This window comes from Cucurbita moschata, unplaced genomic scaffold (assembly GCF_002738365.1).
Source record: "Cucurbita moschata cultivar Rifu unplaced genomic scaffold, Cmos_1.0 Cmo_Scf00014, whole genome shotgun sequence".
Classification (NCBI taxonomy): domain Eukaryota; kingdom Viridiplantae; phylum Streptophyta; class Magnoliopsida; order Cucurbitales; family Cucurbitaceae; genus Cucurbita; species Cucurbita moschata.
This window is the reverse complement of record NW_019268530.1, coordinates 3,983,623-4,010,871: the sequence shown is the minus strand read 5'-3', so window position 1 is coordinate 4,010,871 and position 27,249 is coordinate 3,983,623. Positions and strand designations below refer to the sequence as shown.

General features: G+C 35.9%; 4 protein-coding genes across 7 annotated transcripts in view; 1 reads left to right on the top strand and 3 right to left on the bottom strand.

The window, feature by feature from the left end:
- On the bottom strand, positions 1-1,079 carry LOC111452600. The gene has a single exon (XM_023093401.1). The coding sequence runs from the start codon at positions 921-923 to the stop codon at positions 201-203; it is 723 nt and encodes a 240-aa protein (XP_022949169.1). The 5' UTR covers positions 924-1,079; the 3' UTR covers positions 1-200.
- Positions 1,080-2,229: 1,150 nt separating this feature from the next.
- On the bottom strand, positions 2,230-6,314 carry LOC111452602 (pentatricopeptide repeat-containing protein At2g15820, chloroplastic). Of its 3 annotated transcripts, XR_002712144.1 has the most exons (4): positions 5,738-6,314; positions 3,550-5,514; positions 3,186-3,339; positions 2,230-2,484 (listed from the first exon to the last, which is right to left on the bottom strand). XR_002712144.1 is itself a non-coding variant. In XM_023093403.1 (2 exons), the coding sequence occupies exons 1-2, from the start codon at positions 6,245-6,247 to the stop codon at positions 3,658-3,660; spliced, it is 2,367 nt and encodes a 788-aa protein (XP_022949171.1). In that variant the 5' UTR covers positions 6,248-6,314; the 3' UTR covers positions 3,436-3,657. The 3 variants fall into 3 exon arrangements, 1 of the variants encoding a protein (XP_022949171.1); XR_002712143.1 differs by lacking the exons at positions 2,230-2,484; positions 3,186-3,339 and adding an exon at positions 3,412-3,454; XM_023093403.1 differs by lacking the exons at positions 2,230-2,484; positions 3,186-3,339 and having other exon boundaries at positions 3,436-5,514.
- Positions 6,315-7,892: 1,578 nt separating this feature from the next.
- LOC111452475 (root phototropism protein 2) lies at positions 7,893-10,248 on the bottom strand. The gene is made up of 5 exons (XM_023093237.1): positions 10,118-10,248; positions 9,975-10,044; positions 9,510-9,887; positions 8,688-9,413; positions 7,893-8,610 (listed from the first exon to the last, which is right to left on the bottom strand). Exons 1-5 carry the CDS (start codon positions 10,180-10,182, stop codon positions 8,131-8,133), a joined length of 1,719 nt encoding a protein of 572 aa, XP_022949005.1. The 5' UTR covers positions 10,183-10,248; the 3' UTR covers positions 7,893-8,130.
- A 7,032-nt stretch (positions 10,249-17,280) lies between these two features.
- The window catches only part of LOC111452595 (probable LRR receptor-like serine/threonine-protein kinase At1g06840), a 20,746-nt gene continuing 10,777 nt past the window's right edge, over positions 17,281-27,249 (top strand). Inside the window, exons 1-11 of one of the 2 annotated variants that reach the window (XM_023093394.1) lie at positions 17,282-17,581; positions 17,865-18,015; positions 18,370-18,441; positions 18,580-18,651; positions 18,891-19,034; positions 19,132-19,203; positions 19,386-19,457; positions 20,341-20,415; positions 25,396-25,464; positions 25,590-25,658; positions 25,787-25,858. In XM_023093394.1, coding sequence (XP_022949162.1) covers positions 17,476-17,581; positions 17,865-18,015; positions 18,370-18,441; positions 18,580-18,651; positions 18,891-19,034; positions 19,132-19,203; positions 19,386-19,457; positions 20,341-20,415; positions 25,396-25,464; positions 25,590-25,658; positions 25,787-25,858 — 974 coding nt within the window. In that variant the 5' untranslated portion in view covers positions 17,282-17,475. Of the gene's footprint in view, positions 17,582-17,864; positions 18,016-18,369; positions 18,442-18,579; positions 18,652-18,890; positions 19,035-19,131; positions 19,204-19,385; positions 19,458-20,340; positions 20,416-25,395; positions 25,465-25,589; positions 25,659-25,786; positions 25,859-27,249 lie in introns of both variants that reach the window. The other variant, XM_023093395.1, reaches the window with a different exon arrangement.

Below are 27,249 nucleotides of genomic sequence, written 5' to 3'. Positions count from 1 at the left end.
AAGTGCAGAGGAAAGCCATAAATTTCTCTATTAACTAACAAACAAAAAAAAAATAGTACAATATAACTCACATTGTTAATCAAACTGTAAAAGAATCGAAAAAAGAAGGCAGAGAATTAGAGATCGATTGATGAATGGAAGAAAGAAAGACAGAAAGAAATTGTTCTAGCTGAGAAGAATCATAGCTGTTTCGTGTTCAATCACCTGGTAGGAAACATTGTAATACTACACGGCGGCTCCTTGACGCGATAAAGAAGAAGATATTGCTGAAAATTACAGGTCACATGGATCGGCACCTTGTTGAGCTTGAATATCCCAAGATGAAATCCAACCGAACCAACCATCGTGATCTTCACAACCACTTGAGCCTTTTTTCTGTCATCTTCAAGCAGCGATATACTGTCTCGATCTATTGAATCTCGATCCACATTCAGCGTTACATTTAGCGATGTGGTGTTTCCAGGTTCTTGAGAGAAACTAGGTATCACATTCCTGCCTAATTCGATGTTTTCTGATACTAATTTCATATTAAGATCGCTATAACTCAACTCCAATTTCTCGTTCTTGTTCTTTATATCGATCGCCATACGTACCTTTGTGTTTAGGACAGCGACATTTTGATTTGTGGAGTTTTGAATCTGGATTTTGGAGAGATCGAGCATTTTGACGGTGATTTCAGGCAAACCGGATTGGAGGAATGACACGAAGATTACGCCGAGGATGAGAAGAGTGATGGCGATTCCGAACACGGCGAGGCAAATCCAAGCGCAGAAGGCGAGCAGATGGGAGAAGACGAATTTGGTGGCGCGGAGGGATGTGGAGCGGTGTTTGGGGAGGGAATCGGAGAAGGCGACGCGACGGGCTCCTTTGTCAGTGCTTGGAACTCGATCGAGTTGAATGGCGACATGATTGTTATCAGTCATTGTTCAAATTGGAAGATGAAGATGAAGATGAAGATGAAGAATCTCTCGGGAATTCTGAATCTGAATTTGTTTGAGCACTGGGAATGATGTTCATGGAGCGAAGAAGGGGCAAGTTATTGTGTCGTCAAAACATGAAACTTGGACAGTTTGAACTATCCATTTATGGTAAATTGATGTTAGTTGAAATCTACTAGTTTGACGGTTTTTTTTTTTTTTTTTTTTTGAAACAGTAACCACCATGTTTTACGCCTGTGTTTCTGTCCTCGTTTAGGCTCACATAAGTGGGAGATATATGAATGAAGGTTTAGGCTCACATAAGTCGGAGATATATGAATAAATCTAAACTATTTGAGACTGATAGTGGTAATATGATAGTTAAGAAAAGCTTGAAATTCGTTAATTACTGCTCATACTAGCTTGTTTACGCCCAAAGGGAGATATATGAATGAATTGAAACTATATTGAGAATGATAGTGAGAATATGATAGTTAAGAAAACCTTGAAATTCATTAATTACTGCTCATACTAACGAGATGTAATTTTCTTTTCAATGGTTTAATCATAGAAACTTCAAATTTAAGTGTGTTTGACTTTTAACGATTCTATGTTAGCATGTGAATGAGGACAAAATATGTTAAAAGAACTCATGTTGGTGTTCGAGGATTATTAGGAGTGAGTCCCACCTAGGTTAATTTAATGTAAGATCATGGATTTATAAGGAATACTATCTCTATTGGAATGAGACCTTTTTGGACCAAAGCAAATGTATGAGAGCATATCATACCATTGTGGAGATCCATGATTCCTTATTGGAATGAGGCCTTTTTGGAAAACTTAAAGCAAAGGCATCAGAGTTTATGCTCAAAGTGGACAATATCATACCATTACGAAGATCCATGATTCCTAACAGTTAGTCATGTCACATGCCCATTTTACATTTCTTTAAGACATAAAATATTTTCCCTCGTTCGAATAAAAAGATAGGTACATGAATAAACTTGAGTAACGTGGTCACGCCGCATGCCCATTTTACATTATTATAAGCCATAATACATAGATAGATTTATACCTGAAAAGTAACGCTCAAGTAAAATGATATGTATAATAAGAATGAACAAAGACCACATTAAAAACGATCCAGAAGATATGATAGTTAAAACAAAAACATTTAAAATGATCGATAATTACTATATATACCAATAATACGTACTATCGACAAATTTTTAATAGAATAATTATTCGTCCTAGTGTATATCCTTGGTAAGCACAGATTTCTTTTTCCGTCAATTACTTGTAACTTCTTCTCCCACGCATTCTATAGACTATGTCAACGTGTGAAATATTTAATATCTACATAAATAATTCAGTTCTTCTCAGTCTAATAATTATAATATTGCATTCTGAGTACAAAAGCTAATGCAGTCTAATTCAGTCCAGTGAACTTCTCCAATATACCTCAATCAAGCAAGCAACAATTTGCTATTTAAGAGGTTGCACCTTTTCCTTCCAGACATGTCTTCTCTAAACAATCAAAATGGCAATCACAATTCATCTTCAATCCCTGAGAGAAGAGAGGGAAAAAAGAGATGGACACATAATATACTTCTTTAAACAATAGAATAGAAAGAAGAAGTTACATATATGAGGTTTTCTACTCGGAACCATTTAGGAGTGTGGTCCATGGCTTGTGGAAGAGTGAGATTGGAAGCATCTGGTTCTTAAATGAGAGAGAATGAAAAAGAAACTATGAAGAACGAAGGCTTTGATTTGTCAAAGGTGCAGCAAAGATGGATGAGAGGAAAAAGGAAGGCTACTGTCCAGAAGTGAAGGAGAGAAGCCTTTTCAAATGTTCAAGATGCATTTTAAGGTTCAGTTCTTGCAGGGAACCCAAAAACAAGGAGGTGTAATGAAGTGCTTTACCTATTTTTTCTTTTTAACAAGATACAAACCTTTAATTCATGTAATGAAAACATTATTACAACAAACCTTGCAGTAATCGAAATAACACTATGGTCATGGAGAAACGATTCTTGTGTAAGATAACTCCATGAGAGGGAATGAACCAAACATGATTAAAACAAATTATTTATAGAAGACTGTTCATCACCACAAAAGAAGTTTCTTTCTAATCAAACAAGTCGTAGTAAAGCTTTAACTGCACAACTCTAAAGGATTTCAGCTTTGCTTTCAATCATACCAACAAAAGAACTTCACCAAAATAAGCTTCAATGCTCTTAGTTTTAGGAAGGCAAAGAGACGTACCAAAATGTCCGTGAAGAACAACCCTCTGGCCGCAAAGCGATGGTCGAAGTTTGCCTCTCTGAATTTAAGCTCCTGCTAAAGGAAAATTTAAACCTTCTTTGGTAGTTTGCTTTCCCAAACAAGGTTCACATGGAGAGGATTGACGCTGGAACAGCTGTGGTTACAAAATAGATATTAAAAAAGAACAATAATTAACATGAACATTCTGAGAGTTTACAAGAACAAAATATATAAGTGATTTTTGTAAGACTTCCAAACCAGCATATAACCTATATTAAAATTTAAAAATAAAAAATAAGAAAAGAATGCTACAACAATACATAATCAGAACATAAGCTCATTTTATCTCCATTTAGGTATTTACATCTTCCAAATTGGACAAGGAAGACCCTATTTGATTTACAAAGCCTCCCAAAACCATTCAACGTTGAAGGAATTCATCATTCGGCGAATTAGAGCCAAAATTCTTGTACTAACTGGACGCCTCCTCATCGGAATCAGATTGACTATCAAAGTTGATATTGTAAGTTTCATTTGCAGCCTTCTCCATGTTGAGGCTGTCTGCCTGTAAACTATCTTTCAAGTCATCCAGAATGAAAGGTTCAATTAGTTTCCAGAACCATGTGGCGTTGCTTCCAAGTAAGCCTATCCAATACACCCTGCCCTTCCTTTTGACCTTGCAAGACATGGACTTTTCTCTCAGAGATTTAACAATCTTCGCAACACCCTCACGACTTCCCTTTAGCTTCAGTACGAAATCTCCTGACGATATCCTGCAGCCTCCATACATATACCAGTATGCAAGAACACGAGGTGAAAGCCACCGGTGAATTAGATTAGGGATTACAGGATGGCCTCGTGGCCAAAACTGATCGGCGTAGAAACCAAAATATGAATGTGAAACGGTGCAGAATTTATATGGTATATCTGTATCACTATCGCTTAACTTTGAAGCAGGATGTAACCACTCATGATATTGCTCATGTATGTGTCTCCTCAAACGAGAGTGGGTGCTACAATCTTCGTGGAATTCAAATTGGATCCTATGATTCTTCCTCCCTTCATCAGATTCGATCTCCAGGCCACCTAATAACAACCCTACTAAAATCTCCCTTTGTTCTTTACTCAACTTCAAGCTTACTGGCTTCTTAATCTCCTTCCTACTCAAGCTTAGGACATAATCAAGTTTCTCCATTAATGGAGGATCAATGTCGTACTTTTTCTGACACATCAAGTCATATATTTTTTCAGCCTTCAAATAATCCCCACTTAACAGGTACCCACTTAAAATAATGTTGCATGAACGAGCACTTACACCAATTTCTCCATTTGTTTGCATCTGACTAAATATTTCTTCAGCCCTGTCGAGATTACCAACTTTTACCAAAGAGTTCAAATATATGCTGTAAATAGTACGATTTGGTTTACACTTCTCAAGGCACTGGGAGAAGGTTAACTCTAACTTATCATGTAAGCTTAAATTGAAAAACATATTCATCAAATCAACATAAGCTGGCTTGAGGGGCTTTAAATTACTCTTTATGAAGCCTTCCATGACGGATTCTGCTAGTGTTACCTCTTCAAATTTACATAAAATCCCAATAATTGTCTGATATGCTGCAGCACTTATAGAGTTCAACTGCTCCATCTCCCTAAATATCTCGAAAGCTTTCATCGGATTACCCACCTTTGCATATACTTCCATTTTGTAAACAAAAGCCTGGGATGGCATGCTACCATCAAAAGACTTAAGTTTAAGCCACGATCTCTCTGCTTCCATCACATCCCCCAATTTCGAGCTCGCTCTCAAGATGGATACAAGGACTTCTCTTTCTTCCTCAATTCCTGCTTGATGCATTTCTTTCCTTAGTGACATTATCCTTTCTTTGTCTACAGTATCCTGATAACTATGTAGCCAAATTAGACCACCATATATATCCTTATGCAACTCAAGTCCAGTTGTTGCCAGATTGTGATATATGAACTCAGCCTGTTTAAGATGATGCTTTGACAAATCCCCTGGTTTGCTCACCAGAGCTTTAAAGAGAGAATTGTGCAAGCTAAGACGTGGTTGGTAACCTCCTAACTGAATCATACGATTGTAAATGGTACTTGATTCCTCTATGCATCCTTGGATAGGTGCACTAAGGTAGGCAACAATCAATATATGAAATGTGGATTCACTTGGCACACATCCCTGATTAATTATATCATCAAATACTTCCCGACACTTCGAGAACTTCCGTTCCTTGCCCATGTAATCAGCAAGCTTAGTAGCTAAAGCATAATCAAATCGGTACCAATGTTGTTGCATCATCCACTTGTACACCTAATCTCAAAAATGAAGAAAATTAAGAAATGGGAAGAAAACAATATCACAAACATAGATTCTAAAGAACAAAGCACAACAATATTGCAGAAATTGCACACTTCCAAATAACTTTCCTATCATTCAATAAACCAATAATTGCATTCCAAGTAGCTATACTTATACGAACGTGTATTTTGCGGGTGTTATAGTAGAACATAATAGAATCAAAACGAAAACTAACCCTAAAAGCAGTCTCATTTTCGCGAATACGCAAACAATGCACGATGAGATAGGCCGCGTCATCCTGCTTCATCCATTTCCTCTGAGCATTAAGCAGCCGTATCAATGTTCCCGGCTTCTGTGCTGGCAATTCTTTACAAAGCCAAGCCAATTTGGATCTACGCCATTGCTCCGGCAACTCATCCAGCTCCTTGACTTCAAGCGCAGGCGCTCCCAAGTGTTTCAAATCCGCCGACGCAAACCCCTCAGCGCCAGTACTGTATGGAGAACACAAAGGCTCTTCAGATTCGGCCGGGGAATCCCGGTCATACACCAACGCTTCAACGGAAGAACTGGAAGCAAAGGCAGGAATTCTCGGAAGTTGTCGTCGTCCTTTCGCTGAATATGTTGGGATACAGAGAGAACGGATGACGTAGTTCCGGCAACGGAAGTGGTGGTGGCATTGAGAGAAGGGAAGAGTGAGAGAGCGGAGAAGGGTGACGGTGGCGAAGGCAGAGGTTCGAATGGACATGGAGGAACTCGAAGTAGAGTTCAGAAGAACTGTCGATGATGAAACCTTAGGCTTAGGGTTTACGAGATTCATCTTTACAGAGACGGCAACCAAGTGGAAACTCGAAAGTTTTACGTCAAAGATGAACCGGAAAAACCAAACCCTTCTTCGGTTCAGTTCAGCCGGATCAATCCGGTTTTGTCTCCATGTAAGAGGAGGCCACGCCGTGCAGTGAAGTGCCGAATCAATTCGGTTTCCTAAGAATCGGGCCGAAATCCAACCGAACTTATCGACTTTTTTTCAAATGTTAAACCGATTTAACTAATAAACCGGACCAAACGGCCCGGGGTTTCTCTCTTAATCGATTTTTCATTAATTATTTGTATTTTTATTTTGAATATACTTAATTAGTTAATTAATTATTTGATCTTCCTCTACCAAAATTAATATAGTTAATTATATTAATTAGAATATATGGTAATGATTTATTACTTATTTACTAAAATTATTAATTTAATTACGGTATGAAATTTAAATATTAAATATTTACAAGTTACAATGCATCACTAATATTGATTACAAACGGATTATGATAAGGAAATCAACTGCAAGAGGAGTAAGATTCGAATTACCTTGTTTGAGATTCAAATCACTCCACAGCAAGATCGATCATGTCTAGCTTGAAGGATTCTTGTTGATCAAATATCTCAATGCAAGAACACTTGTTTGAAATTTGAATCACTCCACAAGCAATATTGATTATGTCGAGCTTGAATGATTCAACATAAACTACATAGAATTGCAAAGAAACTTAGCCATGGGCTAAAGAAAAGCACAAATGCTTCTTTTACTATATTTTCCAAGTCTACGTAACAATACAACGTAAGTGGCTTTATATACCCTCAAAATGAAACTACTAAGACATTCCATGGTAACATACATTGGCCATAATTAACCATCATGTAATTGTAACCTAAAGTAAATTAAAAGTCTTAAAATACAATAATGAAATATAATAACTCTAAATTACTCTAAATTGTAGTCCACCAAAAATTTATAACAATCAAACTTTATTCTTCGTCAATGTGTCATGAATTGCAACATCATAATTTTGACAACATTTTCTTCACATCGAAGTATATTGTATGATTGATGTCTCTTGGGTCATATCCCAAATGTTAAATAATTAACTTTTTAAAAAGTAGGGTTGGGTTGTAATCTTATTTTCGAGTTAACCCGACTAAAAAAAATCTCAATTGATGTTATATTATAAATTAATATTTCAAATATAATAAAGTTTTGTTTCCATTAAAGAAGATATTTTTCTTTTTCTTTTTCATTTAGTATCTCATTTAGATAAGTAGGGACATTAAGGATTTTTTAAAATTATCATAATATAAAAAATTTTGTTTTTAATTTATTTATATATATATATATATATATATATAATATAAATATAATATAATATAAAAAGAGAGGGAGAGAATGTTCTCCACCACCAAAAGAATGAACAAATAACCCCTCTTATGAAGGTCTGTAGATTTGACCACGCATCGAGAATATAATGACTCATTCAACCAGAATTGTTCATAGTTTGGCTAGGAATTCTCAAAGTTCATTGGATCAAAGCAAGAGAATCATTAAAGCAGATCCCAAGAAGAAGAGATTGATAAAATAACAGGAATCTTACTAAACCGTGGCTTTTAATTGCTACAATTTGTATAGTTCACAACACACATTCGAAACATGAACTTGAAAAGAAGCAGAAGGAATCAGCTTTATACAAACGAACAGTAAGCAGAATCAAAGATGAAGAAATCAATCTCACAAATAAGCATAAACGGATTTGTCTTTCCCTAAACAGCATGGGGAATATGTATAATATATATATAGAGAGAGATGATTTAGGATATAGAGAACCTTCTTCTTCTGGGCTTGGTAATGTCGACGCCGTCGTCTATGTTAGAAGTGTCCTTGGAGCCATGGCGGAAGGGGTTTAGTTTCCCGAGCGTTTTGGATACAGAGGAGAAGAAGGTGCCCTTGCTTCTGGAGGGTGCCTTCATGGAAGATGTTCCATGAGAATTCTTCTGCATATCGGATATGTAGAGCTTCATCTTCGTTAATTCCGACCTCAAAGCCTCGTTCTCTTTCACCAGAGACACGTCTGCCTGAACTTGAGTCCTTGTCGTGGCAGCGTCTTGGGTGCTCCGGTCGTCCATGCCGCTTCTTAGCTTCAGCTGGTCGTAGTAGAGCGCATGGAGGACTATCTGCACTGGCAATCGCTTGTTCTGGGAGGCGTGTACCCGCGCTTCGTAGGACAGCTTCAATGGATCCATCACACTGCATACCTTCTCCCGTTCGATCTCATCAAGATTGGGGTGTGCCTGAGAATTAATTGATTGATTGATCAAAGAAGATTAGGTAATTGAATGAATACCAAATTAAATGAATAGAGTAATACCTTGAGATAGATATCAATGGCTCGGTATAGATCATCGTCGACCTTTCGTGCGACTTTGGGGATGATATTGGCTATGCCGTTAAATTTTGATATGATGAGTTCGGGATAGGTGGCGATCTCGCCGAGGTAGGCGTCTACGGTCTTGGCCACTCTCTGGAGGGAAACGGAAGCAACGTCCTTGTAATCGCCGGCGTTGAAGACAGCCACGCTCTTCTCCCTTTCCACAAAACCAGAGATTATCCTCCTTACGCTTTCCAGGTCGAAAAGCCTCTCCCCGTCGTAGGTGAATGATAAAACCAGAAGATCGTCTACTGTCACGTGTTCTAGAATCATCGAAATCCTCTTCTCAAGCTCGTTCTTGCAGGGAGATGGGGTTTTAAGGTAAATCGCAGATCGGAGAAGGCAGCAGAGGAAGTGAATAGGGAAAGCGGCTTTCTCAGAGGGCAAAAGACCGACAATCGATTCCAGTAGCTCCCGTTGCCTGCTACTTCCGTCTGATTCACTGAAATCGCCCGATCTGAGTCCACTTCCGGAGTGGTCGCGGACTAGATCCCGTAGCGATCTCTCAGCGTATGTAATCAGAGCACCTGAGAGAGTTAACGTTTTCGCACCACGGTTCTTCATCGCAGCCATGATTTTGCCGAAGAATCCGATGTCAAGAACGGATAGCTCCTCCGTCCACCAATTTGGAGGCGACCGACTCGGATAGTTTGCCTCGTTACAGGCCTAAACATTCCAAAACTCAAATTACTCATGATAAACCAGAGCAGACAACATCACAGAAGCACTCAATGATCAATCGCTACTATTAATTTCAATTACCTTAGAACTAATAACTTCCACACATTTCTGAACAATATAAAGATCTTCAGCCATGGGAAGGAGATGGTAACAAGACTTTAGCACCGCTACCGCTCCAGACAGACTTGAGAGAGCCACCTGTGAGAGGAAATCTTCCGTCCGTCCGGCGAGGTTGTTGTCGCAGTACTTATCCGTCATTTGTAGATACTCCGCAGCACATCGTAGAGCTGCAACGTTGTGTACCGTAATTTCGAAGTTCACACCATAACAGAACTTCGCTGCCTTCTCAAAAATCTCAGCACCGCCAGGAATATCCGTCAGATCGATCCGCGTAAGGTCCGCCTCCGTGGATTCCACAATCAATTTCCGTATAAAGTTACTCTTCGCTACCAACATGAACTACAACGAAAACAGAATCGGAAACTTTCACACGCACGCACATTCACAAATCAAACTGAGAAATCGAAGGAGTTTTCGTTCTCATACCTTGTGAAGAGAAAAATGAGCTTCGCCGACTGCAACCACGACATCCGTCGGAATATCTTGAGAAAAAACCCTGAAAGAAAAGAGTTCAGAATCAGTAAATCTCAAAGCAGCCGCCAGTCCTTGCGAAAGAGATGAACACATACCATTGTCCAGTTCTCTCCATGGCAATGGACAGCCTGGTGTTTCCCTTGACGGAGGAAGAAGCCATGCTTGAGTGGAGGGAGCTCTGTGTCTAAGGTTTTAACTAAATTCTTCTATTAAATGGCCACGCCGTTGGCTACAGTCTTGAGACCCAAATGACAATTATACCCCATCCACTGTTTCAGATCGACGTGGACCAATCAGCTTTAAGTTTAATCATCAACGAGGGAATGAGAAATTCCCTCACTTTTGATTGGACAATTCTGTCGACAATTATAACAATAATATTCCTCATAATTACTCAAAAAAACCTATTTATTTATTTCATTTATAAAATAATATTCATAAATTATATATTTTATCCTCACTCACATCTTTTTAGTAGTTTATGTTTGTAATGGCCCAAATTCACCAGATATTATCTTTGGGCTTCTCAACCAATGTGAGACATCACAATCCATCCCCCTTCGGGACCTAGCGTCCTCACAGACACTCTTCCTTTCTCCAATCGATGTGGGACCCCCGCCAAATCCACCCCTCTTTGGGGCCAGCATCCTTACTGGCACACCGTCTCGTGTCTACCCCTTTGGGGAACAACCTCCTCGCTGGCACTTAGTCCAGTGTCTGGCTCCGATACCATTTGTAATGCTCAAGTTCATCGTTAGTAGATATTGTCCTCTTAGGGCTTTCCCTTTCGGGCTTCCCCTCAACGCTTTAAAACACGTCTGCTAGGGGAAGGTTTCCACACCCTTATAAAGGGTGTCTTGTTCTCCTCCCCAACCAGTGTGGGACATCACACCGTCTCATCATTGAGAGAGGGTTCGAGATTAATTCATCAAATGGATTAACCTTTTACGTAGAAGCAAAATTAAAGCAGTTTTCATCACATACTTAGAGTTCTGATCAAGTTGAGGTCAGATCAACTCCGTGATCAAAAGCAACAAGAGTCGAAGATTGGTGAGAAAATACTATGGACCAGTCGAAGTTATTCACAAGATCGAAAAGGCGTCGTATAGGATCCATTTGCTCCCATAGATGCGGACTAGCCCTGTTGTCCACGTTAGTAACATGAAACGCTACTCTTCCGAAGTAAAAGACGTCAAGTAGAGAGAGGTGACACGACCTCACACAAAGAAGAAGAATCTCGAAGCAAAAGATGTAGGAGAAACTTTGACGGAGGAGATGCCAAAAATCAACAAACCAAGAAAGCAGTTTTCAACAACTCCTTACAGATTTAACGAGACTCCGCAACACTGAAATCAGCTAGAAACACATTGAAGAGACCTAAAAGTCAACCTCAACCTACAATATAGAGTTGTAAAGAATCGGTTGACAGAGACTTCACGGTCATGCTTGTCCAAAGCATGTTGCCTATGACCACATGACAAATGTCCTAGTCTTACTTGTCTAAGTCGATTGATAGAGAGGATGTCACAGTCATGCTTGTCTAAAGCATGTTGCTTATGGCCGCATGACAAATGTCCCAATCTTGCTTGTTCGAGTCAGTTGACAGAGACGTCACCAATTGAGTGGGGAAGGATGTCACGATCATACTTGTCCAAGGCGCTACAGTTGCCCGTTGATGAATGAATAGTTGTTATTCAATGCATTTAATAATATACAATAATGAAATTAATCAGTGGGATCCACCAACTTGAGAATGTCTAAAAAAGAGTAATGTCTTTTATAATAACTTTCGTATTATTAATTATTTTACAAAATTAAATAAATATTGATGAAATTTAATATAAAAAATACAAATATTTTATTTTTAATTAATTTGGGAAAAAAAACTAAATAAAAAAACGTGGGATTTTAAAAAATAAAATATTAATTATTTTAAATTTCACTCTTTTAATCTGGAAAAACGCATAATATGATTTAAATATTTTAAAATAAAAACAAAATCCATAATTAGTCATTTAATAAATAAGATAAAATTATTAAATTTATTTTCAAATTTATTATTTTCTTAACTAAACAATTAGTCATTTAACAAAATAATAATAATAATAATAATAATAATAACTACATAATTAATGTTTTTATTATCAACACAAAATTAAAAAAGAAAAGGAAATAACAGTGGTGGTGAAAGTAAATAAATAGATTAATGATGGTAAAATGGGGTAAAAAAAAAAAATCCACGTAATCATTGTGGGTCCCACTAATTGATTAGGGTTTGACGGTGTTGTAATATTCTTGTGGGTCCCACAAGGTCCTAAGCCAGCTTTGGATTGGATGAGATGGATATGGGCGCCAGCAGACATGATTGCGAGACCCGGCCCATTTTCCGGTCTCCAAAAATTTCTGGACCACAAAAACCAGTGGCTCTCCTTCTTCCACCTATTGGGCCCCCCGCTTCTTGGCCCTTCTTCTGCCACGTCATTTCACCTCTGATTCGACACGCTTTCTCAATCTTACTCACATCTTGTACCGGATAACATGCCGGGCTCCACTCTTTGTGTTATAATCAAATAGTTTTCTCACACGTGGCAGATAATCACCTCACCCCCACCCCCACCATACCATGGTCAAAATTTCCTTTTGACCCGTCGGGTCGGAATCCGTCTCAAATGAAGTAAAAATTTTATAGAAAATGAGGGATAATGTCGGAAGATGTTTCTCTCGGTTCGCTTAATCCGACTGGAAACAGAGATTATATTCTATAATAAGATGTCTATTTAATCTATGGAATCCGGTTCTTCAGTTTTACATAAAAACTCCAAGAATTAGGAGAATGAATATAGGAGTAGGGAGATTTTTTTTTTTTTTTTTTTCTGTTAGCTAAATAGGGCCAGAGATGGAGATCACATTCTCTTGTCCACGTTACCCGTCTATGACCTTCATCCCCTCCACTAACTTTCAATATATTTCTTTTATTTGTTTGTAAATAAATAAATATAGGTGTGAAATATACTTGATAAATAATATATATTTAGGTAAAAATACTATATTATAATATTATAATTCTAATTTTTAAACATTATTTTGTTTATGAAATATTGAATTTATTTTATTTTTTTTATTGTATTTTTAACTGAAATTATATTGAAAATGAAAATTATTCCTCGAATAGTTTTTTAAAAAATACCTAAAATGATTGAAAAATTCGAACTTATGAATTTTCTATAGAGAATTTCCGCTAAAAAATTAAAATAGGAAATAGAGATAGGGACGTGAAAAGCTTTCCCGTCCTCAACCTGCCTTATAGGCTTCTCTAAAAAGAATATTATTGAAAAATTTTCAATAATACTCATAAACTTGTAAAATATATATAATAATAATAATAATAATAAATAAATAAAAATAAAAATTACTATTACTAATAATGTTAAATAAAAATCAACCCTACTTTAATTTTCTTGAAATTGTCAAAACTATATCTTAATGGTCTCGTAACCACGAAAATTTCAACATTTTTTAATTAAAAATTGGATAAACCCTAAGTGAAACCGACCCGATTATCATATAAATAAGTCGTTTTCGATTTTCATGGTTAGAAAAAGTAAATCGGAACCGAACAAAGCCAACGAAGCATATCCATATAAGTAAATCTGAAAACCAAGCAATGAAGCACCATTGTTAAAGCCCCCATGTCTCCCTTTCATGGTCATGAATGGGTTTTGACAATGTGCGAAAGAGACGAGCCACTCTTTTCCTTTCACAATTAATATCAAATAGTTAGCCCAGCCAATGTCCTGAGCTTGATTAGCCAAACCGGCTCATAGAGTGGGACATATGCACGTGGATGATTGAGCCATGTTGGTGCCCACTAGGCAGGCAATAGCCTTTAGTGTTTCATGTCCCACAACCACCTAATCCATCTAACCTTTTTTACTCTTCTTTTTTCTCCTAAACCCCTATTCATACATAATATCGTGTCGTAACGTGCGGTAACGTGCTGCGATTCCTAACCATAGAATCATCGTCTTAATTGAGCGTTTTTTTTTTTTGTTGATTTTATTATTAAGGTTGAGAACTCGAGAACATTTTATTTATAGTAGAGATATCTAGATTTACCTCGCGAGGATACTCAATTTTTTTTTTTTTGCTCGATTTTCTTACTAGGGTTGAAAATTCGAGAGAACGTAGTAGAGATTTCTGTTTTTTTTTTTTTTTTCCTTCGGTTATATCTAGTTTAAGTTACATGTTTAGAATCATTCAAGCTAGACATGATCGATCTTACTTGTGGAGTGATTTGAATCTTAAACAAGTGTTCTAGTTCTTGTCTTGAGATATTCGATTAACAAGATAATCTGAATATTATTTTTTTCGTTCCCCTTGGAACCATCTTTTAATGATCAAAATCTTGTGGTTCACTTGAAGGAAGAAAAAGAAAATCTTGCAAATATCTTTGCCATTTTTCCTTTGTCTCTTTGATCATGATTTTCTCGTTTAGAGTCGTAGTTGGTTGTATTTTCTTTACGAGCTTGATATCAAAAGTTTAGTTCAATAAATTGGTTTCGGGAATTGAGCAAGTTTAAATATTCTAAACTTGACGTGTTTTTAGACTCAAACGCGTCTTTAAACTCGTCAATTGAGCATAACTAAATGATGTTGGAACTACAGACTGTGAATGGGTTCGTCTCTAGCCTCTGAGCCTCCTCTTCCTGATTGGACTGACTCTCAAGGTCGATCTCCTTCGATTTGTGTTTGTGGGCTAGGGTGAATATCATAGACTAATAGATCGGGTGGTTAATAATTGTTCGTGAACAAACGTTGCAGAAGAACCTTTAAAGCTTTCTGGTCATAGAATTGAGAGATATATACTAAATCGAAGCGACTAAAGGAATAATTATTAGTTTTAGAGAAATTTTAATCGTGTTTCGATAATTTTTTCTATAAATTGTTACAATTAAATTTTTGTATAATTTTATTAACATTATTTATTTGAGAATAATTATTAATATTGACGACTAAACATTAATATATTTATTAATAAATGGAAATTAAATTAAAATTGAAGGGCATACTATTATTTTATTAATAAATTATAATAATAATATAAGATTTATATAAATATAAATTATTAAAAAGACTTTATTTATATGAAATTTAATAACATTTCATTTTCAATACCAAACACAATTTTTTTTAATTTGATTTTTTTTTTTGGCCTTTTATTTTGTTTTTATTGATGGGAATCACTTGGAATGCCCAAAAAGGATGGATGACAAGAAGAGATATCTTCCTTTTTCAATTCTAGCCAAATAAATAAATTTACATTTTAATTTTTTTTTTATTAAATTCTCGACTTTTATGACGGTATCATAAATTTCATTTGAAAACCGTTAGTTTCTGTATGTATAGGAAGCGATAAACGGGAAACTCAACTCTACGAACTCGAAGAAATACTTTTATCCATTGAGCGACGACCCTTTCACTCAGCATCGTTGAACGTATAAGCGGATCGACTCATCAAGTCCTCGTTGAAATAGGATCTACACAAGAAAAAAGCACTCGACATTCATTGGTTATTAGGGACATCCCGAAAACGTCGGGTCAAAATATGGCTTTCAAATTCAGTTCCGAATCAGTAGAATTTAGACCGCTTTGGATTGGACTTACATCATAGAGCCAAGTGGGAATAGAACTTTAATTATATAATTAAACCCTAAATTATCATTTCAAATTAATTTAATAGTATAATTATTTTATTTTTATAAAAGAAAAATTAGAATTATCAAATTAGTCCGAATTAAATACAGTAATTTTTACTATCTATTCCTTTTTTCACAATTTAATACAACAAGAAACAAAATAAAAATTTTAATGTAAAAATTAGTTTTATTTGTAAATAATTATTCCGCTCAATACATTATTATAAAATCATTTTAATATAATTTGGTTAATTATAAAAATTAATTTTCGCACGTGTGTGGGTAAAATTCTAGAATCAATTATTTATTATAAAGTAAAAATCGTTGAACCGTTCAATTATTTATTATGAAGATAAATTTGTTGAACCATTCCAGAAAAATACTTAATTAAGTTATTTTTAATCAATATTTCAAAGTTACCCAAATTTATAATTTTTTTAACAATAAAATCAACCTTGTTTAGTTGAATAGTTGTGTTAGATGGAAATTTCGACAATTAGGTTAAATTCCGAGGCTAGGGCTGATTAGGTATCAGTCTAGACCCGAGATGAAATTAGACTCAAATAATTAAGCAAGAGGGCCAAAAAAAAAAAACCCACCTAATAACCGAGCCTAAGTGAGCGGGCTTTGTCTATAACCTAATTATTACTAGTATGATTCACTCTCGAGCTAATTTTATTGAAAAAATAGAGGAAATCTAAATCATCCTAGACTGGGGTGACTTTTATGGAGCGATTTGCTAGCTAATCTTCCGTGGATGATATTCAGATTAGCGACATTGTACTGTCGCACTATAATATTATGAGGTAGCACCTCAACCCAGGACACCGATCATTCATTGTGTAGACGAAACGAGCTACCTAAGTCGATGAATATAAATGTTGGAAAGTTTGTACAGATGCTTAAGGGTAAGATTCAAACTTCTTAGAGCCCGGACATAAATGTTGGAAAGTTTGTACAGATATCTGCTCGAGGCTCGAGATGCTTAGGTAGTAGTAGAGACTAGAGATCCAAACTTCTTAGAGCCCGGACATAAACCCGTGGATACCTAATGGATCAAGAGATGCGATAAGAGCTTACAAGTAGGTTGCTTATGTTTCATGACCATGTCACGAATTCTTTCAACATATTTTATCCGCACTCACATGCTTCGTAGAAAACTACTCGAGCAAAACATGCATGATCCTATACTCAAGATCAGTCTCATTCGACGTTGTTTCGGTTCATTCATATACCTATTCTTTGACTAGAATAAGGTTCGGCTTGAACATGAATGTTTGACCGTGTATAAATTTTATAATTTAATTAGTGAAAATTCAAACGTTATAACAACCAAACATTAAATAAACATGTTTTAAGAATTGACTATTAAACAAATTAACCACTCGCCCTCATGGATAAAAATGTCAACTAAAATTGATAAAAACAAGTGAAATACCCACTTTGACCTTCTAGTTGATATCTTTTATCTTTGTATGACTTTGACGGAGTGCATGAAAAGGATGGGTTTAGTCGTCATCAGCTACGCGTTAAAATTTTGAACTAAAATGTCTACAACTATTGCTTTGGTGATCTGTACATCCACCGCCGCCACCGCCACCACCGCCACCACCACCACCACCACCAGCTACCTTTCCTTCATCGCCTTTTCGTCTTCTGAAACTCCGACGTCTCTTTTCAACTGTTATCTTCCTCTGCAAGCTACTTTTCATCCTCCCTAAATCTTTCAGTGCTTTCACTTAACGCGCACTCCGGGAATGTGTCGAGCACAGGAGTGGGCTTATGCAGCCCTTTTGATCCTGTGCTTCTCGTCGTCCGTGCTACTTGTCGGTGCAGCAAAGCCGGTTACCCGCCCCTCCGAAGGTAATTCTTCTTCTTCTCTCTGGCCTGAATTTTTCGCTATACATTCCGTTCCGGCGCACCAATTTTTTGGTTCATTTCGTGTAAGGCATGTTCTAATGCAATAGATGCTGTATTTTAGTATTTATGGCTAATTCTTCCTACTATGTTGTGGATCCCGGTTCAATTCCCGTCAATTTCTGGATATACAGTCAATTTTTAGTAGAACTCAGAAGCTCACGGACCAATTATGATCTAACACTGTCTCTTCGTTTAAATTTCGATCATCCTTTCTTTTTATTTTCAGTGGACGCTTTGCTCGAGATCAAGAGAAGTTTGTTGGATCCTAATGGGAATTTGAGCAACTGGAACAGAGGAGACCCTTGCATTTCGAAATGGACTGGTGTTCTGTGCTACAGTTCCACATTGGATGATAACTATCTACATGTTGTTGAATTGTATGATTTCTAGTATTTATGGACTCTTATAACCTATGTTGAGACGTATCTGCATCCATACTTTGATACCAGTTCAAAACAACAATTTGTCATTGTTATTATGGACAATCTGAGATTCTTAATTTTATTATACAGCCCCCGACGCAACGTAACTTGGGGCTTGACATGTATATGAAAGGGGTTATTGTGTAATTGATCAACTGCATACTCCAAAATTTTTAATTATTGCCTATCACGGTCATTTGTACTCCTCATTTTTTTGGTCAGTCTCATATATAAGGTGTAGATTATATCTTTCTCCGTATGCCTTTTCATGAACAAGACTTAACGCTCCTCCCTTATGATCCTTTGCAGGCGACTTCTAAATTTGAGTTTATCAGGAAATTTATCACCTGCGCTTGGTCGTTTATCTTACCTGCAAGTTTTGTAAGTAATTAAAGAAGAGTAAATGAAACTTTTATTCAATTAACACTTAATAGGTTGATTTAGAAATGATTCCTCCATATTGTGGGTGCCTTGTGATTTCGTCTCTGCTAATGCAAATTTTTCGTATTTTATGAAAAGGGACTTCATGTGGAATGAGATAACTGGGGGAATACCAGGAGAGATAGGCAATATAACGTCCTTAAAACTGTTGTAAGTCTATCTACTTTCTTGCTGGTTTACTTATTCTCTTTGATAAAGGTTGGCTGATTTTTCTAGAAATACATCATCCTACCTCCATTAGAATTTTCATTATGTTTGTAGTCCACAAATAAGTTTTCGAAGTGTTAGAAAATATAAACCACTTGATGTGTCTGAATATTTATTATTACAACTGAATAGTTGTAATATGAATCTGTCCCTTCCTATTTACTCTATAAGTTGTTTTACAGGCTTCTAAACGGGAACCAGTTGTCAGGTTCATTGCCAGAAAATCTTGGGAATCTTGTACATTTAGACAGAATACAGATTGACCAGAACCATATATCAGGACCAATACCTAAGACATTTGCAAACTTAAAAGCAATAAGGCATTTGTAAGCATGTTTCTGATTCTGACACGAGAACAGTATTCCTGCAACTTCCTTTTCTTCTTATAGGTGTTTTTATTTCTCGTTTGCCCTTTACACTCAGCCACATGAACAACAACTCTATCAGTGGTGAAATCCCATCTGAGCTATCTGAATTGCCCAGTCTTATCCACATGTAAGTTGCTCTCCACCCTCACCACCACCAAACGCATATAATTTTTGATGCAAGCTTGTTTCCTGCAAGTTTGTTGTTTCTTGAGGCATTTCTATTGTACGTTTACACTGTTCTTTTTAATGTAAGAACTATTTAGATGCTTAATACTTTTGGCTAATTACACAAAATTTTACACTTTGCAGACTCCTTGACAATAACAACATATCAGGGAAACTTCCACCCGAGTTGTTTCAATTGCAAAACTTAGAAATACTGTATGCACTCATTTCCTGCGTTCATTCTTCTAACAAGTTTTCTTCTACTATTTTTCCCTGCATTTTTTCTGATGCTAGATACTTTTTTTGAAGAATAAACTAGGATTTCTAGGCACTCAATCTTAGGTTACTTCTGTTAGTATTTCAATCTGTTCCTCCTGGGTATAAAACCATATTCAAACTCATTAATAGGCAACAGCTTCATTTAAGAGAGAACTGTGATAGTATGAATGATATACACTTTGTTCACAAAACCTCTGCCACCTTTGTCTGACGCTAAGATTCAAACTCATCCATTTTCGTCATTTTAGAATCACAATGTGTCCAAGAAAATCTTCTTCTTGCTTTCAGCCTTGGGATCTGTTCTCTTTTAGCTTGCGTGCTTTTGGGAGATGAGCATTGTTTTTGGCTTTGGCTTTTTGCTCGGTCAAATTATGAGCTTCTTTGACGTTTCAGTGTGCTTTTATGGGTGTTGTTGTAGAGTTTGTTGTTATGCTCAAACCAAATAGCCCTAGAAGCAATTAACATGTTAAATTTTTTTTCATAAAATTAGTCAATTCTTCTAGGGGCATAATCTTTAGCACACTTGTCTCTGTTTGCATTTCATGGGGCTTTTTGCCCAAGAGGATGAGTAGGAAGAAGGGTGGATAGGTCTCGGGAAAATGTTCGATCTCTTGTTAGGTTTAGTACTTCTCTTTCGGCATCAGGTTTCAAGGAGTTTTGTAATCTTAGTTATACTTTATTATCTGAATGGCTGTTCATCTTCCTTCCCAGTTTCATTCATATGCTTTTCATTGTAGAATTTATTCTGCACAAGTAATCTTTCTGCATTTCTGCTTTTCAAATAATTTTGAGTTTCTTAAAAGCCTCATTTGATTTACAGTCAACTTGACAACAACAACTTCAGCGGGTCCACAATACCAGATTCGTATGGGGATATGATTACATTGCTGAAATTGTAAGTTATATTTAAATTATTGGTTTCAGTTGGACAATCAAACGGTGGTCACAAACTTGTGTTTTAGTTGTGAACTCGATGTGGTTATTTATATGTTTAAATAACCTAACCAGCTTTCATTAATTAACACACATGCAGGCTAGACGAATCTAATTTCCAATTCAGTTAAAGTTAGAATGATAGGAATGGTGTTACAATAGCCAGCATCCTTAGAACAAGTTAGAAATTTGTGTCTGAGGAGAACTCAATTAACCTGATAGAATCATATATATATATATATATATAAAATAAATAGCATAATTTTGAATTGGTACTTTTATTTACTTAAAAGAGATGTGATTAAGGTGGCAAGTGGAGCTCTATTAAATAGGATGATTCCCAATCATAAAAGGATCTTATTCCGTTTTATAGTTGGCTATCTTATTCTTCAATCATGGGATTATTGTGGTTAAAGAAGCTATATTAAAAAAATGAAGATGTTTGGAATTCTTTTTGATGATATACAGCTAATAATACATTAAGTTAAATGCAATAGAGAAAACCTCACAGAAAGGTAAAACTAATCTATCCTAATCAAATCCCGACTTTTAGTCCTAAAAGATCACCAAACAAAAAGTAAGATAATTTTCAAATGGGCAAAAATGAATTTATACCCCTAAACTTTGAGTGGTATATCAATTAAAATACCAAACTAAAAACTGTATTAATTTAAACTCTCAACTTTTGCAAGTGAACCAATTTATTTTGAACAAGAAACGAAACTTTTCATGGATGAAATGAAAAGAAACTAATGCTCAAAAGACACGAACTTAAAGGGAGTGAAAAAGAAAATAACAGAACTTACAAAGGAAAATTAAATGCATCCCAACTCAAGTAAATATCCGGTAAAGAAAAAATATCAACAAGCTTGGAGAGAGAGACACCATGAAGAAACTTTCGTTCTTTTGGAATTCAACTGATCACACCAAGGAAGTTGTTTGTTTTAGAAAAATCTCAAAATTTTCTCCATCCACAATTCCGAATGAAGAGACTTGATCACATTCATCCATAAAAGACGAGGTTTAATCTTGAAATAAGGCCTGATGATAATCAGTTGAAGGTTATCTTTCAAGATATATGAATACGAGTAAACTGAACAACTTTATTGAATATGAGCACCCAATGAATAACTTGTATCAACTTTAATCCAAGAAATATGTAATAACTTGAACAGTTTGTACCAACACTAAAATGAATATGAGCACTCAAAAAATATATGATTAAGGTAATCCCTGTTCTTACAACAAATGGGGCAAACCGAGTACAAAAAAAGGAAGTTTCCTTTGCAAGATCTCTGATGTATTAAGTCTACCATTTAATAAAATCCAAAGAAAAAGGTTGGATTATTGGAGTCACCATAACCCCTTTAGATTATTGGAGTTCCAATTCTTTTGAAGCCATTGGAGTGTATTTTGGAGGTTTAGTGAGTGTTTCTCCTGATACGCTTAGCTTGATTAATTTTCCTAAAGCTCGAATTAAGGTCTGACATGCTTTATGTGGTTTTATGTGGTTTCTTGCCAGCTACCATTGAAATGAAAGACAAATTTTAGAAACTATTTTTCCTCATTTTAGGGATGCACCGGATTCTCATAATATTATTCACTCTCCTTCTCCTAATATTAACCATCAAATCTAGAACTTCTTTCTATTTCCAGGCATCCGTTAATTGGTTTGAAGTGTTTTCATTCAAAGCCAGAGGCTAATCAGTCCAGGGTGTTTTCGACTGTTGAAATCGTGATGAATTTTTTAATAACAATACTAATGTTTTGAGTATCCTCGTATGAGGAGTGTGGAAGGAAAAGAAGGAAGAAACGATTTTGTGGTGCAGCTTCCTATATGCTTTTTTCTAAAATCTTTGGCTAGAAAGGAATGCTTATATCTTCACAGATATTCTTTATTGAGTCTACTTCTAACATTGCTTTATCTTGGAGTCATCTTTTGCCTCCTTTTTGTAATTATAGTTTATCTACCCCACTATCTCAATGGAGATGTGTTTTGTGATTATCTCATACCGGACTATCTTTTTTTTTTTTTTTCTATTTCATACATCATTGTAATGGTTTCTCTTTCCTATAAAAAAAACAGAGGAGGTTTGTGGAAAGTTTGGTGTGAACAGCCCATTGGTTTCAAAGGAGCAAAAAGTTACCGAGTGTGAGAATGTGACTTTAATTTCGGGTCTCGTGCTTGAGAAAGGGATTATTTCTGCCTCAGAATTTTTTTCCCAAGACAACGATAATTGAGGAATTAGAATGTAATGTTCAATTTTACATTAAGACAAGGAAAGCTAATGAGGAATTAGGAATTGTGCAAGAGAAAGGGACTTTAAATGATGATGTCTTGCATGAAAAGGGAATTTATTCAAACTCTGTTCTACCTCCCAAGACCTTGATTATTGAGGAATTAGAAGTTAATGCCCAAACTGATATTAATACAGGGTTTATAGTAACTGTCGTTTCCAAGGAATCTTTTTTAAATGAAGATATTCTCTTATTAAATCAGGTCTCCTTGATTCCTCAGTAGCCTTCTGAAAATCCAGAACATTCTTTGACAAGTTCTGATGCTTTAAATCAGAATCGGCCAAACCTTATGACTTCGACAGTTAGGTTTGATGAATCAAGAAATGGTGGCAAATTCAAGAAATTTTGCGGAGATTGAATTAAATGAGCCGATCAATGATCCCAATGATTGTATTGGCAGATCTGCTGACAAGCTAGGTATTCTGAGTGTGAAGGCAGTGAAGGATAATTTTATGGTTGCATTTTCAAAATCTTATACAAGGATAAATCCACATGACCCCTCATCCTCCAAAGTTCAAGATATATCTACTTTTAATAAAGATGTCATTGAAGAGGCTGCTAGATGTATTTTGATATCAGTTCATCAGCAAGAAAATGTTCAAATAAGTAGAGCAATTGATTCGTCTCTGTCAGTTATTCTTAAATGTCATATTGGTACTGGAGGTTTGGAATTTGTGCAAACTTAGGTACAGCCAAATGATATTATCTGTTCAGATCCATAAATTGACTCTGATTGATGATTCAGTGGTGAGTGTGAGCAGTGTTTTGTTAGATATCCAGCCTCTAAATAACTCTTCAAATGATGCTTTAAATGAAGACCGGTTTGCCCCAAAGTAAACCATCTGTTTCAGGATTCAGAAAAGACTCATTCAATTCCCAATGCACAGCAAATTCCCTTCTCTTATTGAGCTTAGCGGTCTTCAAATGTGCGAAATTCATTTGCTTATCTCTCAAAGGAATTGATAATTATTGTTTGCAGTGAAATTTCTTGTGATTCAATGAAGATTTTATCTTGGAATGCTAGAGGTTTGGGGGATGCCTAAAAAGGAACTAGTGTGAAGAAATTTAAGCATAATCTTTGCTCGGATGTTGTCCTCATACAAGAAGAAACAAAGACGGGGTCTTTCAACCAAAGTTTCATTAAGTCAATGTGGAGCTCTAATGAGATCAACTGAGTGCATATTGAATCTTTTGGTAGATCTGGAGGTATGCTTATTATGTGGGATGAAAGCTAGGGAAGGTCTTGGAAGTTCTTAAAGGAGGATACACACTGTCACTCAGAATATCTTTTCAAAATGAGAAGAGGTGTTGGATCTCAAATGTGTGGACCTAATGATTATCGGGAAAGGAAGCATTTGTAGAGTGAATGGAGTTCTTTTTATACATATTGTGACATTCCTTGGTGTACGGTGGGGACTTAAATATTACATGTTGGATCCATGAGAGTGTACAGGTGGAAGATAAACTAAAGGTATGCGGTTTTTCAATAAATTTATTGAAAAATCTGGAGTTTACTTGGTCGAGACTTGGTGATGATAATCTTAAAGCTTTGCTGGACCGTTTCTTTGTTTCTAAAGCTTGGGAATAAGATTTTTGATGGCACAAGGGCTTTAAAATGTGTCTTTTTGGATTATTTTCTGATACTCTTGGAAGTCGGTAGTTTTGTTTGGGTCCATTTCAGTTTTTCAATTCCTAGATGAGCATGTCTGATTGTGTTAGCGTTATATATTTTTTATAAGAGATAATATCATTGATGTTTGAAATTTACCAAAGGGTTGTGTTATCCATGATGCCTACAAAACAACTTCCCAATTTACAATGAGGGAGGTATGACTATAGGAAGTAAAAGCATTAGACAATTTAATGAGGTCTCTGTCTTCTCTATGAATATTCTTTGATTTCTTTCCTTCCATAGATTCCAAAAGAAAGCTGTAATGAGGTTTGTCCATAGTAGAGCTTTTGCACTCTTGCAGAGGTGGTACGTTAAAGTCATATTCAGTTTGTGTGTAACTAATGGCTGAAATGAAACATGTGGTAGTATTTAATATAGTTCCTCTTTCATCAAAAATCATGGAGCATAAGTTAAGTGACTCCAATTATTATGATTGCAGTCAGACGATTCGGTTTTATCTTATGAAGTACTAAGATGGATGATAACATTAATTAGGATATGCTTGAAGATGACACAAAGAAGGCTTGGCTTCACGATGATGCTCGATTGTACATTCAAATCAATAATTCAAGAAACAAAATGTGGTTTTAAATGGAGCAAGACTAAATTATATTTGCAACAAGCTAGACATGGTTGACGTATTTGCTTCATCTCCATCTCGATGGGTAGTGTTATAATATATATGTTATTATGTATGGTTGTTCTTTATTTTAATTGTACATTCTTTACACAACTATTAAGCTCGTCACTAGAGTTACTGTGCTGTAACAATAGCCATACGTTTAGTGAAGACTAAATATTTAAAAATCAATCCGCCCGTTTTCCTACATCTGATGTATGATATGTACCAAAACCTTGTATGTATACTTGTGTATAAGCTTTATATGCTCTTATATTTGAAATAGCAGTTTGGACATGTACTATTTTTTATAAAACAATGCATTGGTTGTCTTTGTGATTGATTTTGCGCAGGAGTCTAAGGAACTGTAGTTTGCAAGGACCAATTCCTAATCTGAGCAGGATAAAGAACCTGGGTTATCTGTAAGTCTAAATTAGGTTTATTGAGATTGCAACATCTGGGCTATGCTGGCTTCATGATTATAAATTTGTGCATTCCTTCAAAATTGACCCTAGTTTGTGTTCTTTTCTGTTTCTTCGTATTTCAGGGATCTAAGTAACAATCAACTAAGTGGATTCATACCACGAGACAAGTTTTCTGAGAATATTACTACCATGTAAGAGTCTCATCTTTTGCAAATACAATTTCAGTGTTTGATTAAAGAACTTTAAGATTAAAACCTGCCATAAAAATATGATGTTGAATGGTATGTTTGACATTTTCTTGTCTTTACATTAAATGCAGCATTTTATCAGACAATCGTCTTACTGGCACCATACCATCCAGTCTTTCGGATCTACCACTTCTTCAGAAATTGTGAGTGAATTTTTTTAACCAATTCTTTGTTGTTGGGTGGTGGTGCTGGATTTAGCTTGATAGCGTATATCATGTTTGTACATTTCCGAGAAGACAAACGTAATGTTATAGGGAACCTAATTATACAGAGAATGACAGAAAAAGGTTACAAAAGTCAAACATAAATGACAACTTTTACGTATGGAATTAGACCTGCATAATGATGTATGGGTGTCATTTTTTTGGTATGAGTTGGTTTTTTTAAATAAACATGAAACTTTTCATTAATATAATGAAAAAGATTAATTCTCAAAGGATACGACATTCATAAGGGAGGGTAGACAACAATTAAAGAACAGTATAAAAAAACTACAATGGAAAGATAAAAGTATTCCAATTAAGGCATAACTCCTGAATAGAGCATGCAGCAAAAATTTAGAAAGTGAGCGAAGCTTTGAGACGAGCCAAGTCATAACAGCGATCTAACCAAGAAAGTTGCTTGTTATGAAATGGCTAGACAATTAGGTTAGCTTACCCTGCAACGACCCAGTTTGAATGACCAGCAACAAAAGTATGAGACAGAAACCAGTACAGGGAAGAGAGGCAGGAACAACTTGCTCCTTGAGCAAGATTACCTCAGGAACAAAGAAGGCTCCATTTCGACACTGGCAGGAATTTTATCCCTTACCAACACCAGCATCAAAAACCAGCTTTTGGATGACATACAATCCAAGAACCTGTCTCTTCAAGTGAGGGAGGATACTACCCCCAACATTAAGGAAATTTTCAACCTTGAGATGCAGAATTCCAACAAAACTGACGACAGGGTGAAAAATTTCATCAACACCACCAACAAGAAAACCAAGACTATCGGATGGAGATCGACCTCCCTAGTTATAATGGAAAATGGATATTGAAGGCATTCTTGATTAGATAAATTTTTTTAGAACATATTCGATTATGAATACTCTGGAGGAAAAGAATAACTTGTAGCAGCATTGAAGGAGGTATGGAAAGAGAACTATTTGAACATGGCACCACATGCAAAAGTTGGTGCATGAAAGATACCTGCCTACCAGCAGCTACTCTACTATCCGTAACACCATTGTAAACAAGTAATAATGTTATTGATGGACTACATTGAAGAATTGCCAAGTGCAAGAAATGATCTAGTTGGTAGAGAGCATGAACCAATCGCTCGATATGTGGTTGGCTTATGATAGGATATTTAATTTAAGGTTAATCTCCAAGGTATACTACATTTAAGTGATGTGGTTACCCGATGTGACCCTCGGTTAAGCAATCTATGGGAAAAAAACAATTGGGTGTGATTGTACATGTTTTAGTTTAGGTTTTTTTTTTTTTTTTTTTTTTTTTTTTTTTTTTTTTTTTTTTTTTTTTTTTTTTTTTTT

Excerpts from the sequence above, each read along its gene's own strand:
- LOC111452475 (XM_023093237.1), bottom strand. The coding sequence starts at position 10,182 with ATGGCTTCTTCCTCCGTCAAGGGAAACACCAGGCTGTCCATTGCCATG. Across the intron at positions 9,414-9,509 it reads TGGAAGTTATTAGTTCTAAG|GCCTGTAACGAGGCAAACTA; the intron begins GTAATTGAAATT and ends TGGAATGTTTAG. Across the intron at positions 8,611-8,687 it reads CCATTGATATCTATCTCAAG|GCACACCCCAATCTTGATGA; the intron begins GTATTACTCTAT and ends ATTAATTCTCAG.
- LOC111452600 (XM_023093401.1), bottom strand. The coding sequence starts at position 923 with ATGACTGATAACAATCATGTCGCCATTCAACTCGATCGAGTTCCAAGC.
- LOC111452602 (XM_023093403.1), bottom strand. The coding sequence starts at position 6,247 with ATGTCCATTCGAACCTCTGCCTTCGCCACCGTCACCCTTCTCCGCTCT. Across the intron at positions 5,515-5,737 it reads AAAATGAGACTGCTTTTAGG|GTGTACAAGTGGATGATGCA; the intron begins GTTAGTTTTCGT and ends TTTTGAGATTAG.